This window comes from Mauremys reevesii, linkage group 4 (assembly GCF_016161935.1).
Source record: "Mauremys reevesii isolate NIE-2019 linkage group 4, ASM1616193v1, whole genome shotgun sequence".
Classification (NCBI taxonomy): Eukaryota; Metazoa; Chordata; order Testudines; family Geoemydidae; genus Mauremys; species Mauremys reevesii.
This window is the reverse complement of record NC_052626.1, coordinates 108,506,020-108,519,997: the sequence shown is the minus strand read 5'-3', so window position 1 is coordinate 108,519,997 and position 13,978 is coordinate 108,506,020. Positions and strand designations below refer to the sequence as shown.

The 13,978-nt window shown below is 41.1% G+C and overlaps 1 protein-coding gene across 3 annotated transcripts in view; it reads right to left on the bottom strand.

Annotated features, from left to right (window-relative positions):
- The window catches only part of MOB2 (MOB kinase activator 2), a 156,852-nt gene that overhangs the window by 104,754 nt on the left and 38,120 nt on the right, over positions 1-13,978 (bottom strand). The window contains exon 1 of one of the 3 annotated variants that reach the window (XM_039538021.1): positions 1,258-1,307. The exons of the other annotated variants lie outside the window; for them this stretch is intronic. Within the exon in view, the coding sequence (XP_039393955.1) occupies positions 1,258-1,292 (35 nt within the window). The 5' untranslated portion in view covers positions 1,293-1,307. Of the gene's footprint in view, positions 1-1,257; positions 1,308-13,978 lie in introns of those variants that run through there. 3 annotated transcript variants of the gene reach the window in all.

Genomic DNA, 13,978 nt, shown 5'->3' with positions numbered 1-13,978 from the left:
AACTACAGTAATATGAAAGTTGGAGTCCCCAGGCAGGGTTCATAGACAGCAACCTGGTAGGAATCCGACAGAGTACAGCATGACGAGGAATTTAGCTTGTGACCTGGATATTCTCCTTCCCCACCCCTACAATTTCATATCAGCCTTTGGCTGATGCATTTAGTCCCTAGCCATTAGGTGTCTGGAAAAAAATTCCAAAAATTCCAGGTGTCTGGAAAAGGTTCAGAAAAGAGCAACAAAAATAATAAGGGGATACAGAACAGCTTCCATATGAGGAGAAAATAAGACGACTGGACTTTTCAGCTTGGAAAAGAGATGACTAGGGGGAATATGCTAGAGGTCTATAAAATCATGACATGAGTGTTATTTACTCCTTCTCATAACACAAGAACTAGGGTTTACCCAATTCAATTAATGGGCAACAGGTTTAAAACAAACAAAAGAAAGTATTTGTTCACACAACGCACAGTCAACCTGTGGAACTCTTTGTTGCCAGTGGATGTTGTGAAGGCCAAGACTATAAACAGGATTAAAAAAAGAACTAGATAAATTCATGCAGGATAGGTCCATCAATGACTATTAGCAAGGATGAGCAGGGATGGGGTCCCTAGCCTCTGTTTGCCAGAAGCTGGGACTGGGTGACAGGGGATGGATCATTTGATGATTACCTGTTCTGTTCGTTCCCTCTGGGGCACCTGACATTGGCCACTGTCAGAAGACAGGATACTGGGTTAGATGGACCTTTGGTCCGACCCAGTATGGCCGTTCTTATGATGTCGCTATGTTGATTTAAATTTTAAGCATAGACCAGTCCTCGGACTCCTTCAGCCAGTTAGTAAGTGACAAGACAGATTCCAAAGGCAATGCTATTTAATTCTCTTTTTTGACAAAGGAATGTTGGCTGCCACCTAGAACCTCACCGGTGGATGGCACAGAAGTGAGTCTTGTTGACTGCGGATCTCTTACATCAGAGCATTTAAGAGATGGAAACTATTCTCATACAGATGGCAAAATTGTTGGTTACAATAATACCACTAGCACTTATTACCACAAGAAAAAGCTAGTTTGAGGCAGGAAACTTAGAAAGGAAAAACACTGGCTAAGCGTTATGCTGACTGCTGTTCTTTCCCTTCTGCTGCGACACCACCACCATACAGTTTTGCGCTAACTCCCTTCCCAGTTTTTGCCTGCATAGGGAGCATCAATACATGCCCATACATGTCTGCAGTAGCTAGTGAATATAAAGAATCCTCTTACCAACCCCGGCAGGATGAGCAGATGATGAATTCCATTCCAACAAATTTAACAGCAGGGATTTTCCAGTATGATGGAGGTGGAAAAAAAAGTCAGGATAATATTTCAGACTCTGTTGTGCTAAAGCCTCAAGGAAAAGGATATGGGAGATGCAGCAGTTTATGGATCCTCAAAGATCTGGTAAATGGAATAGGGCTTGAAAGATCACTTTTCCAGATTTCAGCAAGACAGAACTTCTAGCAGGAGAGGGGAACTGGGAGAAGGATTATCTTCCAGTAAAAGATACCTTCCCCTGATTTTGTCCATACAAGAGAGCTGCTCAAGAAAAGGGAAGGTGCAGCTTGCCTTTCTTTTCTCTATCAGAGTAGCTATTATCAGTAAGTTTCCTAATGGGTACTAAAATTACAGGCTCATATTTCAGGACAGCCTGTTCCAAGAAAGCACACTGTTCCCATCAGAAAGAATATTTAGCAAACTCCTCTCCGTACCTTGCCCTCTTCCTTCCTGAAAAGCATTCAAAGTCTCTCAATAGTGAGCAAAGAGAGAAAACAGTTATCCGCAATGCTCAAGTGGCAATAGAGTACCTAGAATAATAGATAAATGGTCTATTTTACACTTTTCCAAAAGCTAGGTTAGGTCATGGATCCCAAGGGATCGATACACTATTTAAGTTAAAAATATTTAGTGTATCCTTCTGACAGTTTTCTAAGCCCCATTCCCTTACATTTAGAAAGTACTAAAATAGTCAATCCAAGTTAGCTTTTGCTTTGATGAGATTTCAGGGAATTCCCATCCATCTCTCTCAGCTTGTTGTTCAATTGAAGATCTGTATGGTGCCACCTTGTGGAAGACACTAATGGCAAAAAAGAATCATCTGAAAAAAGATTCCAAGGACAGCTTTCTTACTGTGAAGAGTCAGGGAAATTTCATGCAATCTACCAGGTGCCCAAATGTCTGTCTGCTGCTCCAATGGCATATTCACTAGAGTCAGCATTAGAACCTGCTCACCCATAGCTACAAATACATTATGCTCCTGGAGTCAATATTTGTGTTTACTCTAGCACCAAGCAGCTGTGATTATACACACTAGGTCTGGGAAGCATGAGTGTAACCAGCACATTGCTTCCAGTGGCTGCACAGCATTAAGCTGGTAGCTACTGGGCTCAATACCCACTCTATCCAGAGGTGAAAGGATGTGGAACCACAGACATCTGCAGCTGCCTGAAAATATGGCAGCCCTAACTTTAAAGGCCTAAGAATGGCACAAAAATACTTATTAAAATCTATTTGTCTTGTAATACTAGACCAACCCCTATCTTACTTGAGAATTCCGACAGCCTTCAGCCACAGCCCTTCCTTAGGCTACTTATTAAAACAAAACCTTAAAATGACATTTAAAGGAAAATGTGCATAAAGTTAGGTTCTGTTCTTGATAGAATGTCTAAACTGAATGGCCCGCAGTAGGTTTTCTTCCATACGCATTGCTTATAGCTAGTGCCCTGTGTTTTTCACAAATACAAAAACACATAAAACTAAATTAAAAAAAAGAGTAACTCACTCTGCAGCTATGACTATGCTGTGGGGCTGGACCCAGCTCCCCACTCCAGGTGTTATGATCTGGTACTCAGGGTCACAACTCCACTCACTCAAATTTGTCCCAACCACCTTTCTGTCATCATGACAGAGGGGCAGCCAGGCCAAATCTGAGTAATGCTGCAACCCCAGGAGTCAGAAACAAAACCCGGAGCAGGGAGCCAGGCCCAGCCCCACAGCACAGGAGTTGCTGCTGCAGGATGAGTGTGGGGCAGGCTTGCTCTGCAACACATCCCCCCAACCTCCAAGGCATCCCACCCTCCTGGGGGCAGGAACTGACCTCCCCACCACCAACACCCTGAACAACATGGATAAAATGTAAAATGAATTCCCCTCCCCCCCCCAAAGTTATTAAAACAAAAAGTTTCAGAGGGCTCCACTTAAACTATTGCATTTCTTCATATTTGAAAGATAATTGGGCCAGTGCTGCCATCTAGTGAACAAAGTATTCATGTAAAAACTACTGCTGTGACAGCTACACCCTCTTCAGCATAGAAAAATTAAGTGGGTATAGCATGTCCCCTTTCTGCTGTAATCCCGTGTGTGTAGTAAGTCTTAGCGGCTCTCTTTCCCTGTGGGAATACTGAAGCTTATGGGTATGAAAACTACAAACTTACATACTGCAGTACTGCATCAAAAGTTTTTACCTAGAACTTTATAACGCAGTCGCACCTAGATGCCTCATCAAAGATCAGTGTCCCATTGTGCTAGGCGTAAAAAGATGGTTCCTGCCCCACATATGATAATCTAAGTAGATGATGTGTGAACAGGTGGACACAGACAAAGGAAGCACAAAGAACAGGTGCACACACAAACCCAAAAGGATCAGATACAAGTCATGTAGGGTCAGTGTGACTGAGCCTTCAGCAGTTCTTTTGGACGGCAATGAATGAAATACCTAAAGGAACAATGTATTAAAGCAACACCATCCATTTGGGATTCTTATCAATTTTGTTTTGAGAGAGATTAATGTAGTTTCAGATAATATACCCGTGCCAGAATCCTCATTACTAACGTTTTGTAGTTTTGCCACCCACATCTGCCTAGTTATCTATTTTAATTTTCTCTTTTTGTGTTGATTGTTAAAGACGATCCCAAACAGGGGAAAAAAGTCTATACAGGAAGCACTGTCAAATGCAGAAAGTAAACAAAATGACATGCTTCCTCTCCTCTAATCTTTCAGTTATAGTAATGTTAGCTATTACTTATATAAATACGTGAAAACTTCTTGTAAAAGTGTGATTTTTTTTAAACTGATTTGTCTCTAAGTGCCGTGAACTAAAGTTAATACAGTATCGAGGTTGAGAGACCACGTACTCAGAAGTCAACAAATTCTCGTAGTTAAAATTAAATTATCCAAGACCAAAAGCTTCATAGCAGAAATTGGGGGAGAAGTGTTTTCCCTTCCCTCCCATACAAGATCATAATTCAAAACAGCAGAATTAAAGGGAGGGGAGGGGACCACCACAAAGAAAAACTTCAACCTTTGGTATTATGGCAAGCAATGAAAACTTGTACTCCAAGAGAAATTTCCCAAAAGGAAGTTATGAGTAACTAAAATGAGCTAGGATAGAAACTGGAAATCAACCTTGCCTGCACTGGCGGCTATTTGCAGTGTTTATCCCAAAATATTTGAGAGACGGTGGGTGAGGTAATAGTGTGACTGGTTGCCCCTCATTAAGGTGCCACCTGATGTACTGAAATACCACTGAGCCCGCCTGTTCCGCCAGCCTGGGCCCCCTTTAGCCTGTCTTGCTGAGCCAGGCTCTCAAGCCTCCTCTAGCACACACACAGGCAGGGCCACATCCAACTGCAGAAAGACACTGAGGTCAGCTCTGGGAAGACTCAGTTTAAGGGACTTGCCCCAGCACTCAGGTGCCCACCTCCCTTGGAGTGCAGACCCAAGGGTATATTGTCTGTACCACGCAAGCTCATAAAAAAAATCGCCCCCTCCCTCAATGTGGAGAGAGATATGCACAGCTTCCCCCCCCATATGAATTGCACAAATTGGGTTCTGAAATAAACAAGAAACAAGTTTATTAACTACAAAGGGTAAATTTTAAGTTATAATAAGGGATAGCAAACAGAACAAAGCAGATTACTTTAGTACAGGGGTCGGCAACCTTTCAGAAGTGGTGTGTCGAGTCTTCATTTATTCACTCTAATTTAAGATTTCGCGTGCCAGTCATACATTTTAACGTTTTTAGACAGTCTCTTTCTATAAAAGTCTATAATATATAACTAAACTGTTGTATGTAAATTAAATAAGGTTTTTAAAATTAAATTAAAATTAATTTAAAATTAAATTAAAATGCAGAGTCCCCCGGACCGGTGGCCAGGACCCGGGCAGTGTAAGTGCTACTGAAAATCAGCTTGTGTGCCGCCTTCGGCGCACGTGCCATAGGTTGCCTACCCTGCTTTAGTAAACAAACAAAAACCGCAAACTGAGCTTAAACACAAATTCTCACCCTGAGTGATAAACAGTCTGGCAGATTCTTAAGGTACAAGTTGCCTTGGCTTTCCCAGGTTTTCATACACAGGCTGAAGATCCTTCTAGCCTGGGACCATCATTTCCCCTTCCCACAGTTCAGTCCTTGTCCCTCAGGTGTTTCCAGATGTGTTGTTGTAGGGAGAGTGAGGTGCCCCCAGGATGTCAATTTCCCCTTTTTATTTCTTCTTCCCACTTGCTGGAAAGCTTTTTCGCTATGATCTGGGTCAAACCATTCCTATTGTGTACTATTATCTCTGAGAGGTTTCTACTGTACACAGTTCCTGGGTTAATTCTTGTGCTTGTGTGCATTTCCGCAATATGCCATTAACATTGTTTGGCCTTTTTACTGTTGTACCTGAAGGGCTGCTTGTGGGTGTTATCAACCTCAGGACATGTTTCAGCAACACATACATAGCCAAACTTCATAATTTCACATAAAATTATATCACATACAATCCAAGATATTACTGTCTAGCGGATCAAGACTTTTAGAACCACATCTCACAGGGCATACTTTGTATAAGACATATCCTAATTACATGACAGTGCTGAATACTGGGGTGTCAGGGTGTACCAAATATCTTTTCTTGGATCAACTTCAGTTGGTAAAAGAGAAAAAAGTTTCCAAGCTACACGGAGCTCTTCTTCAGGTGCGATTTGTGCCAATAGTAACAATTATTTGCATTAGTTATGCACAGGTCAATTTATTATCCATTATTAAAAAAATAAATCTGCAAACAGCCCATTTACGTACTTGATCAAAGGTCACCACTCAGCTTTGATTAACATTTAAAAGATTTATAAACTACTCAAATACATGTATTTTATAAAATAAAAAGTTTCACAATAAAATTAGAGTCCTCCTACTATCTCTGCAGTCATTAGGCACTGCTGGCGAAGTGAATACTTCACATGCTTTCACTTACACACCAATGTCACAAAATACACGCAGCTCTACTGAAAGTGATCTTTAGCAAGCTCTCCAGAACTGAAAATACCTGGCTCGAGTCTTGCTCCGCCCTAAATTCTAAAAGTTCATATGAATAATAGTGAAAACTCGATTCCATGGTACAAATAAAATTGATGCCATTTTCATTTAACAATATCAGACCTAGAGCTCTCATCTTCCCACTTAGCAAAGCAATGAAGAGATTTCACAATGGGTACAGATATTCAGCAGTAATAAGAGCTATATTCCTCGAAAACCAGAAACACTTGAAAACTGAAATGCTCTCAACAATTTTACACACACCTTACCAGTGCAAATACAAAGCTGCATTTTCCATGCTCGTAGAAACTTTCAATCATGTAAGCTCCCTGGGGCAACTTTAATCTTCTGAACAGAATAGAATTCAATAAATTTTTACAGGTTTTATCATACTTATATCATACTTGCATTATAAAGAAGTTTCTTCATGCAAGTCCTTACCTCACTTTTAGGTATTTTAGGGCACCTACTACCATGGTATCCAAGCAGTGAACTTTCAAGAATAACTCCGAATGCAAATTTGGAAAATCGCATAGTTTTGCCTCAATTTTTAATGAGGAAATGAAGCAAAGTCTGTAAATGTTCATTAAAAAGTACTTTCAAGATATAAAGACACTACGAAGATGCTAAGCAATAACCTCATTGACATTTATTGTTAAAACAAACAAGCTCCAGTTACTTGACTTCTTCCTACATCCAAGTAGGAGACCTTGGTTCAGTGTTCTGCTACAGTATCTTCCTATAAAGGAGATACTCACAGACTCCCTTAACGAAACTCATAGCAGAAAAAGTTTACCTAAACACACATAATTCTTCAAAAAGCTGGAAGTTATTCATTTCCTCTGACCCCAGAGACAGAGTTTTAACAACTACTGAAGTATCTTATAGTTGGGAGTTGTGACATGGTAACCTGGCTCCTAAGGGTAGTACTGCCTACTGATCAGTCCTCCACGGCATGGCCCTTTAAGAGTTTGAGGTGGTCTGATACACTTGGAGTCTTTCAAAGAAGATGGGGCAGGGCTCCCCGCTCACCTTGCCGATCAGGTATGGGCTGGGAGGAGACAGCATAAATGTTTCCTCCTTCAGCAGACAGAGCAGATGCCTATAGACACTGCAGGAAGACAGAAGGCTCTTGCAGGGCTCTGAGTGATCAAGGAGAAGACAGCAGCAGAGGAAGGTCTGCCTGCTGAACTCTCCTAGCCTGAGTTTGGAAAGGCTGGCAGGGAAAAGAGCCGTCTGTAGAAAAAGCTGTGAGAGACTCTACATCTGCTCTAAAGGACAACTTCAGCGCCAAGGAAGAGAGCGAGGACATTCCTATCTTGAGGAGAGGGAAGTACAACCCAGCTCTGAGAGGATGGCTGGGATCTCCTGAACAGGAGAGGAAACTGACCAGGACTCTTACATGGACCCAGAGTAGGCATGAACTTGAGCGGCTCAGTAACTGAGTTCCCCTCAGTAGAATGAGTGAATCAACCAGACCCCACAAAGAGAGGTTACCATTAAACTAATTTGTTCTGGGTAATTGTCTGAAAAGACCCAACCGGTGTGGAGCGCAATATGCCTGCAGGGCCATGACAGACCACAAGGGGGGTGGACTGGAGACCAATGCCCTACCACAGGAGGGGGTGCAAGCAGTCTTTAGCATTCAAAGTCTCAGTGCGGGGGAATAGTATTTAACAGTTTGATACTGAATCTAATTTGAACTCACAAAAATAAGTAAATTCAGGAGTTATGGGAACAGAATTTCAGCCAACTCACATGGATTAGTCTTAGTATTGCAACACAATGTCACCCTTGTTTGAAGATACCTGAAGCCGTCACTATAATATATGACTGTAGGAATCTCTTAAATTGATAAGAGTGGGCTCTATGACAATCCAGTAGTTTGGGATTGTTTGTGATTAGTCATCCATCATTTTATTATACATGAGGAACCTAAAAACATATTTCTACATTTTAATTAATAACTTAAGTTTTAGTTTTTAAAGTGTTCATAATGGTCTGAAATGTTAGATACCTGAAGTGCTGAACAACCCTACAGTGCCGGAAAGTAGAACGTTCCATTCTCAACAGCACAAAATGACATTTGCAGAATGATCTATCTGCTGGGGATCCTAGGGAGCGTAAGGCTTGGGTTTCCTGAACGTTAAGTCTTTGAGTTTGTAAGTGAGATGTAAGCACAACATTTTCCAAACAGAGAAGCATGTCACTTTGGAAGTGTATTTGGCTTCTGCTAGCCTGGAACTTGAGAAGCCTGAATCTCAGCCCTCAGCCCAAGATCCCCAGCTGGCAGCAGCCAGCAAAAAAATCTTCAAATTCAAAGTCAGAACATTCTGTGCACTTCAGCAAGTTTCCATAGCTGCAGGCTGATTCCATTCCCTAGAAATCATCCAAAACACTCCAATCACATCCTACTGAGCTGATTCCATAGAAGCACTGGCAACTAGCTGGCTGCAGAGGGAGCCCTTTGCCTGATCTCCCAGCTGCATGAATGGTGAGACATGAAGTCAGCTTCCCCGAAAGAACAGGTTGTGTCATGCTAGCTAGAGTGATAGAATCCATTGCTTAGTTTCAGTCTTCAACAATGACTGTACAAGAGTTCTACCAGTGGAAAAAGAGCCTGTGGCTGGTTGTGGAGAAAATAAAGGCCTGATCCTCTGCAGTGCCATGCACCCTCAATATATATTGGTGTCAATAGGAGCCAGAAGTGCTCAGCACCTGATGGAATTGGGTCCCTAAAAATAATGCTGCTACTGCTTTAGTATTCCTCCATTATTTGGGAGTTATACTAACCCTCGTGCCCAAGGAAATTTCATTTCATGCAAGAAATCTCAGAAAGAAGGAAACCTATCCTTCCTAGAAAGGAATATATTTTGTGGCTTTGCGAGTTCGTTATAAAAACCTAGAATGTTCAAGATAATTGCAACACTTCACTAGCTGAACATTCTGACATCTGCTTCAGAAAGCAATGGGTCAGCTTGCATAGTACACGAATGGATCTCCCCATATCTTACTGGAGAAAATTTTACAATACACTGAAGAGCTGCAACTCCATCCATGTACTCACAATTTAAAAAACACCCATTTTATTCCCAAACCCCTATCAACCCTCTCTTCCCCCTCCCTCCTTCCACCCCCAGCAACCAAAGAAAAATAAAACAACCTACCCCAAGCAGAGTTTTGACCCTGAAACAGTGGAGGTACCAGAGACTCCATTAAGTCCACTGGGAATTTCACCATTGCTATTTATTTTATATGGAAGGTGCTCAAATACTATGGTGATGGATGACAGCATAAATACCTAAAATACATAGAAAACGTAAGGAGCTAGACATATCCTACACAAAATTGCACACCTGGACCTCTTTTCATTGCATCTGTTCTTTTAAAAATAATATAGTCTCTAGGGAAAGAACATTGCATCTTCCAAGCAAGCTTTTATCTGAAAATACAAAACTTATCCTTGGGCCATAGTTGCTAAGGAAAATAAGGATCCAAAGTACTGATTCCAATAGAGCTATGCATAGATGAGAAGAACTTTCATCCCAGAACTAAAGAATCTCCCTTCAAAGTAAGCTTCACCTACGATTCCTCCTGATGAAGCCACAGTGAAAGAGGACTTCATCATCTCTGTTCTATCTATAAAAGGAGTACAACATAGCTATATATAGCACATGATGTAGTTTCAAAGACACTTTCACTGTAGGCCCATAAAAGTGTATCAACACAATAACTAGACTGATTAAAACAAACACTTTATAATTGTGTGAATTCCTTTTGTTCTCACCTTATCTTAGTATCCTCATCAGTGCTGCCTGTATTACCATTTTGGACATGTAACCTTAACCCGCCTGGTTACCATACGAGAGTGGTTATTTGGATTACTTTGCTTGATGGTTATTCCCAAACACAAAACAATTATTGCACCCAAAATGTTTTAGTACAGATCTTCAACTGCATATTTCTGATACTATCAGGACTGCTTTAGTTACATCAATACTGAATTCAGGATCCCAGCTAAAAAGTAAAGAATTCTTAAAAGACTAAAGAATACAAGCGGAGCTTCATAAAAGACATGTAGCCATGTGTGTCCTCTGAAAATAGCAGAAAGTCCATGTCAGCACAATGAGGATGAGACAGAACTGCTAGACATAAATCTATGGTTAAAAGATCCTGAATCTTCCCTTCATATGCACAAGAGTTTCAGCACAGGTATCTGTAAGCCTAGAGGGTCACCACATGCTTTGTTACTGTAACAATGTCTTTCTGCTTGGCAGCGTCACCACACTTTTTATCATCCTTTAACTCCAGCACCCATAAGCTTGGTTTCTCCAGCTGAGAAATATTAAGTCTGCTACAATACTTCCTTGATGGCATATACTCTTGCACATGCAGGGGAAGTCTGTGGCCAAAGCAATCCATTTATGCTGGTTGTCACTGCACCACATACAGTAGCGCTACATGCCGCCACTTAGATTTTATGTATATTTATGTTCTGTTTCTGAAATCCACCATTTACAGAATTTCCACTAGGATATATCAACCTAAGCAATTGAACATTCATTAAAAAATAGACCAAAGATTCCTACGAGGCACAGCAGTAAGTGACAAAGACTTGGTGGACCACAGAATCGACATGCTTGTTCAAGACAACTGGATACTGTATCGACCAGATATTGTATCCGCTTCTTCCAGCCCCTCAACCACAAACACAGTGAAGCAGTGAAAATGGCAGCTTTGCTCAGCCCTCTAGGCTATAAACAAGGCAATATAAGTAGCTTGATCTCAAGGAGTGGGACAAAAGAAAAAGACTCCTCAGAATTATGGTATGAAAATAGGGTAGAACAGGATAACACAAATCCACTAGGAGAAAGTGATCATTTTGAATTAAGCACACACATGCATTGTTCATCTGAGGATTGCACTGACTTCGCCTATTCAGCATAAAAAGGAACCAATTTAATTTGCCCTCACTAATATAAGCACGCAGCCCATAAAAACTAGGAACCCAGCCTGTTTTAACTTAACCTGAAGGAATTTGTGAAGCAACACATCCTGGGATTTTTAGTCCCTAGAGACCATTCCTCTATATTGAGGACAAGAGTCAGGTAAGTTACAGGCTGCAACATAAGGCTCTAGATAGCCAAAGTTTGGTTTATCCTTTTCCTCTAAACCATGATGTTTTGAACTATTTGACACTTTTTCCTCATCTTTAGACAAAATCCCAATTGTTACTCCCTACCTCAGGAAGCATGCAATGTGGAGTCTCTCTTACTACGTCTGTAGTTCTATGTTAAAAGAGGTTCACATCTTCCCCAAGGTCTCTGGTTCGCTGCAGCAGATATTGTTCAAATGTTATAAAACCTGTTCAAAATAGCATCACAAGCTTCTGTAAAGTTACTCCTATTACTCTGTTGGAGAAACTAAACAGTTTCAGTCAGTCAGTCTTGTTGAAAACAAGAATTTAAGAGGGAAATGCATACAGATAAAGAACCCAAACAACAATGGTATGTATGGCACCAAGTAATTTAGAGTTTGCCCAGGTTAAGTAGCTATTAAGAAAGGAGATATATTTTTCCTACCTGATTATTTTTCTTTTTGAGATCTTCTCAGGCTTCAGTGAGAAGAATGAAAAACTGCTAATCCCTTACCGATTACGATGCAATCGGAAGGCTTTGTGTTCTATCTAATCTACGCTAGGAAGGAACTATAACCCAAGTGTCTGGATTGATATAAAAAAATCCAAGAGAGAACCCCATATTTTACTACACACACTTGTGTAGAAATAGCTCCAACTAAAATCTTAAATCCAGGCACAAGAGAAATGGCTGCACACTCCAATTGAGAGTCTATGGGGTAGGAATCAATTCCTGAGCGAGCCTTTTCAAGAGAAGGAGGCCTGTGCCCTGAATCTGTATAAAACTGTTCAGAACAAAAGTAGGGAAAAAAGTAAGTGTTGCCTGTAATGAACTCCTAACCATAAGATCTGTTTCTTTTAAGAAAAAGTTTAAGCATCTGCAAAGTTTAAAAATATTCTTTGAATATACTTTACAATAGTTATCTCCTGCAACCCTCACAACAGTCTATGTGGGGCAGCCATGTGCTATTTCACTATCCTATTTTATGTGAGACCAGACTGTTTTTTGCACTATTTATGTATTTTGAATAGCAGTGCTCAATCTGTGGTTATGCACTGAGGTAATTGTCTCATTTGTCCACCCCATTATTAAAAATTTGGATTTTAGTGTTAAATTTTGTGATATGGTTCTATAAATGTGCCGCCTGCTGTGTTTTCAGTCAGTGGTGGTTATTCAGCACCCCAATGTTACACATTAGGGGGCTGGTATTCACTTTTTTGGCTGCTCCCCATGATGTATTCTTCAACAGTGGTGTCACTGTACTGTATTTAGCTGCTCAGTTTTATTCAATATCGGTGTTTACTCAGTGACAAACTATATTTAAACACAAACCAACACCTGAAAATAGAAATGTTGAAATGGGCAAATGCAATACAATGTGCATTAGAACAGTGGCCTTAGGAACTGTTCAGTCCTCCAGCCATCATAGCGAAGGTGACTCAAAAAGGATTTTGTATGCTCAGAACCAAAGTGCAAACTGCATAGGACAGCTTGTCTGATGCGCATATATTGATTTTGGCTGTAGAGCTCTTTCTAGCAGGGAACTAAAGTAAGTTTTTGACACTAGGTGAACATTGGCAGTCATGTTCATGGCTGTCGCTTGTGCAAAGAAAAAGATGTCTTTTCACATTAGGGTTCATATCACTACTCACCCTCTAAATGTTTACCTATTGTTACTTAATGGATATTGCAAAATGCTGTGTGACAGCCTCCTGGCTCATACAAGGAACATGAGACACAAAATGTATAGCTCAGTTGATTAATGCAGTAGTCCATGTCTTTGTGTACCCACATATTCATACCCAAGTGTCAGAGTATGTGTACTTCAGGCACAGGTATGGGAAGATTGGCAGACACAAGTAACATTTTTTAAAGTAATGTTATGGAACCAGTTCTGAGATTAACAAGATTTGGGAGCAAGAATAAGGAGCAGCAACTACTCTGATTGAGGCCTAGATTTAGCAGTTTTAGGGTACGTCTACACTACCCACCGGATCGGTGGGTAGCGATCAATCTATTGGGGATTGATTTATCACATGTAGTGTAGACACGATAAATCAATCCCCGATCGCTGTCCCGTCGACTGCTAACTCCAGCTTGGCGAGAGGCGGAAGCGAAGTTGACAGGGGAGGCGCGGCCGTCGATCCCACGCCACGAGGACGCGAAGTAATTCTAAGTCGATCTGAGATACGTCGACTTCAGCTACGCTATTCTCATAGCTGAAGTTGCGTATATTAGATCAATTCCTCCCCCGCCCCCCCCCACAGTGTAGCCCGGGCCTTAGAAAACTGGCATCCAATATCTGCAAATAGGCAGCACTGTAGCTCAGCACACTTCTAAAGCAACATAATTTGCAAATAGAATTTCACTCTCCGGTGCTACTAAACAGCAGAAAGGTAAATCATAACCCGTAGAGATTCTATGTATTACCACTCCATATACAGAGACTGCTGCTTTTCAGTTCTCTTCCCCCGCCCCTCTACGTCCACGGAACGCAAAGGGACACTACTGTGT